General features: G+C 39.2%; 1 protein-coding gene across 6 annotated transcripts; it reads right to left on the reverse strand.

Moving 5' to 3' along the window:
• Window positions 1-796: 796 nt before the first annotated feature.
• On the reverse strand, window positions 797-4,130 carry LOC133316597 (nuclear intron maturase 1, mitochondrial). Of its 6 annotated transcripts, none has more exons than XR_009752233.1 (3): window positions 1,963-4,130; window positions 1,780-1,855; window positions 797-1,555 (listed from the first exon to the last, which is right to left on the reverse strand). XR_009752233.1 is itself a non-coding variant. In XM_061518368.1 (3 exons), the coding sequence occupies exons 1-2, from the start codon at window positions 4,100-4,102 to the stop codon at window positions 1,801-1,803; spliced, it is 2,112 nt and encodes a 703-aa protein (XP_061374352.1). In that variant the 5' UTR covers window positions 4,103-4,130; the 3' UTR covers window positions 797-1,555; window positions 1,780-1,800. The 6 variants fall into 6 exon arrangements, 2 of the variants coding, with proteins under 2 accessions (XP_061374352.1, XP_061374354.1); XM_061518368.1 differs by having other exon boundaries at window positions 2,046-4,130; XR_009752231.1 differs by having other exon boundaries at window positions 1,544-1,555; window positions 1,780-1,859.

Consider the following 4,130-nt stretch of genomic DNA (forward strand, 5'->3'; position numbering starts at 1 on the left):
AATACCACGTTTGGTTCAGATTTTTTCAAAAAATACTAGACAAATAGGATAGATAGGAAAATGACTTTTGTGTTGATTTTTGGATGAAATTCACTGTTACAGAATACCACTTGAGATGTGGTATTTTGAGATAACTGAGAAAGTGAAAAAACAGGTGCAAAGTTTCTCTCGAAAATAGATTTTGCATATTTAAATAAATTTCTCTGGTAATATTTCGGTCAACCAAACAACTTTTTTTACATTTTCCTACCAAACTCACTTTTTAACCATTTTCCTATCAATTACATTTCCCTAGTAAAAAAAAATTTCTCCCGAACCAATCACTACCTAATATGGAAACCAAATGCTACCGGAGGTGATTCCGGAAGATTATTGATTTTGAAGGATAATTGATAAACTTAGATATGCGTTGATGGCTTTTTTTCAATGTCTATTTTGAAGCATAGATATGCAGAGGAGAAATTGTAGAGCAACAACCTCCAGCCGGCTTCTAGTTTTCAATCTTGAATAATGAAGTAAGCTTAAAGACTTTCTAGCACATCCAAGCAACTCAAGTAATTTAAAAGGTTTTTCTATTCCTCTAGTTGAAACGAGTAACAATAGAGAATTATATATACTTACATACATGTATATGTATGCATATGTATATATATCGCAGCAATCACAATCTCAGCTAATTGCCATGGCCATGTGACTATTTTTGCATGCAATCTCCAAGTCAGATCAAGCTGCCACCATTAATTTGCATAATATACAATTCAAGGTAAACTTAAAATCAAAACCTTTTTTTGGCAGAAAGTATCGATATTTCTACAACTCGCCTAGCTTCTAATGAAGTATTTACTATTTAGACTACCTCATAACTTGCGTGAATTTTAAAGAAATTCATCGCATTAGTCTCACTCAGGAAACAGTATAAGCAGACGCAAGAATACCAGCATGCGTTAAGCGTAAGAAGATCACCATATATACTAAATAATTGATTAATCTAAATAATTGACACTACATAAATTTCAAAAATAGAAAGCTAAAATCCGGCACCAAATGCTCACCTATGACCTACCTTTTACTCTGGGATACGTTTAGGAGATAATTATGTCTTACTAATGCCCGACAAACTTTTGTATCCCTCAAGTTTGTAGGTAAACTAAACTGCGATACTGTCACACATTCCAGTGCTAGACAAGCACAACGAGATGACTGTTGGTCTACAACTGTTATACAAACCCAAATAAAAGAAACACAGAAAAGCAGTATCATGACTACACAAATGCGACGATTTGTTATGAAGTTAGATAAAATATACTACCAAATACTATATTTTGATGCAGAGGAGAGAATCCCAACGTACATGAATTTCAGCAATTAGAAAAGTTTATCAACCACAGATCCAACAAATATTCCAGCCTGCAGCAATTAAAAAGTACAAGTAGATGAAATTACCTCTCTTTATTCCAAAGGAGACCCTCGACCTCCTAATACCTCCCGTGCAAAAAATTCCTCTTGAATATTTCATCAATTTTCCTTTTTAAGTAATTTAAATCTGTAGGTAAACCTTCAACACAGATCCAATCAGATACTAGCATGTTAGTAGTGCTTCTGCGGTGACATAACCAGCAAACAACTTTTTATTGATATATTGAACAATATCCTCTAGAATTCACAATTTCACACAAGATATAATGCCTCAAGGAAACTCCTAACTTCAGTCCATATAAATTCTAATGTAAAAGTCACCGGTTACAAGCAGTTAAACATCCTAGAAAATTCTGTTTGTACCTGTTGCCGTCATCTATATTGTCAGTAGTTAATTACAACACCCCCATCCGAGCTGCACCCTTCCAATGGACACATTCTACCTTTTATAGAGACAATGTCAGCATGGAATAGCATTTCTTGTGAGAATAATATTTAATGGACTTTTACATCCAAGATAGAAAATGGATGAACAAAGCATATTACAATTTTTCTCTGAGATTGCCAACTTTGAAGCAGAACCTTGATAATAGAAGACTCCACTAATTTTAGGTCATTGCCAAACTTACCCAGTTATCTCCTTTAAATCAGTTTTCACTTCTTTATCTTCATCAGATCGAAAATTTCGAACCCCAAGAGTTTTGTAGTCCCATACCATTTGAGATATTTCATCTTGAGAAAGACTTAAACCTTTCTGCTTAATGGATCTTAGCAAGTCAATAAAAAATTTGGGATTTTCAAGTTTTATATACTCATGCAACACCCTCTCATGATCTGGGATCCAATTTCTTGGGAATGGAGTATAATCACAAGATGGAATTAAAGACATATGCGAAAACTGAACACCTTCAATTGCATCAACGAGCCCCATCCTCAAAAGATCTGAATATTCAGGTGCCGAATTGTTACTGCTCTCTCTCAGAGGACGACTGAGATTTCGTGAAGCTATTCCATACACTTTGGCACGGGACTTTAGCCTATACCTAGCAGCATACAATTTAGCCAAAGAGCTACGAATGACATATGCACAAAAGCCAACAACTTTTTTGCGATTATCAGCATATCTATACCAATCAGCCATGGTCTCAAGGAATTTATTCATTTGGGAGTTGGTATGAGCTTGACCTGAATACAACATAGGATTACAGGGAAGTGGCTCGGGGTCCTTATCACCCTTCACAAGCTCAAGCCGCCTAAACTGGCGAATGCATTGTTGTAAGCTAGCAGTAACTGAAAGCAAAGTTCCCACACCCTTTTCACTCACAATGTTACCTCCAGAACCCGTGTAACGCAAGGTTGGGTGTATCACCCTTCGGCATATTATATGGTCCAAGAATTGGATTCCCCTTGTAATATGTTCAATCTCCAACTTGGAATTATCCAACCTTAACCCAAACTTACTCTCACAAAAATTAACAATTTTCTTCCTTATTTCCACTGCATCCTCCCTTGGCCCCCGGATCCCAATCAGGAAATGACCCCCATATCTTAAGTAATCCATCTTCCTAGTTTTTTCCTTCCCACTAGATGGAACAAACTCTGGCCATGCAGGATTATGAGAGCCATCATCAATTGAGTACTTCCATATGGAATCAAACTTACAAGGCCTGAAATACTCAACAATCATTTCCTCCATCACATGATCCAATTCGTTAAGGCAAACATTAGCAAGCAATGGACTTAAAATCCCACAATGGCCATAAGATGGTACCTTAGCAGCCTCCTCTGGAGCGAAACTGAAGAATGTTCTCAACCAATACGGATCAGGTTTCGGTTCATTCTCATTGAGAAGCCTCTTCTTCGTAGCTTTCCTCTTCTTATCCTTCTTCAACTTCTCAACATCACAGTCTTCATTGCGCGACACACGCCCCACCAGTGCAGATTTGATCAAGCCCAGAACTTTCTTATCCCTCGTACCCTTCTCAACACAACCCATCACAACATTTCTATCCACGCTGTCGAAAATCTCACTCAAATCCCCCTTCAAAAACCACAAGTAACCAGCGAAGTTACTCCTGATGGTTCGAATAACCGTGTGTGCGCTTCGACCGGGTCGGAACGCGTGCGATTTGGGGGAAAACCGGGGTTCGAAAACCGGCTCCAGAATCATCAACAGAACCTCCTGAATGACCCTGTCTTGAAAACATGGCTCGCCGGATTCGAGTTTGCGTTTCGATAGGGTTTTCTTGTCGTTCGGGGCGCGAATGAATTGGCGGGTGTTGTCGTTCCAGGCGAAACGGCCGCGAATAACGGCGTTACGAAGAGAGAGAAGGTCACGTAGATGGTTGGAGTGAATGGCGTTGCGTGGAGGGAAGGTGCCAGTGGCGTGGGCGCAAGAGCGCTGGTAGGCGAAGACCCAGAGATCGAAGTTGGAGAGAAAACCAGTGAGGTTGGGGAATGAAGTGTGTTTTGGGGAAGAGAAGGTTTTGACCCACAGTGAGGTGCATATCTCTATTGGGTCTTGTCTCAGCAGAGAGTGAGGATCTTGTTCCTCTTGTTTGTTGTTGGGTTTCGCAGTTTGCAGGGAAGTGGTGGAAATTGAAGAGAAGAATGAGTGAAATGAAGAGAGCGTGTTGTGCACTCGATGGCGGGACTTAAGGTGTTCGACCAATTTCCTCAATGACATTTTTCACATCTGTGTAGTGGAGAAATAT

This window comes from Gastrolobium bilobum, unplaced genomic scaffold (genome assembly GCF_033153095.1).
Source record: "Gastrolobium bilobum isolate Gb01-03AN ecotype WA unplaced genomic scaffold, APGP_CSIRO_Gbil_v1 utg8498, whole genome shotgun sequence".
NCBI classification, from domain to species: Eukaryota; Viridiplantae; Streptophyta; class Magnoliopsida; order Fabales; family Fabaceae; genus Gastrolobium; species Gastrolobium bilobum.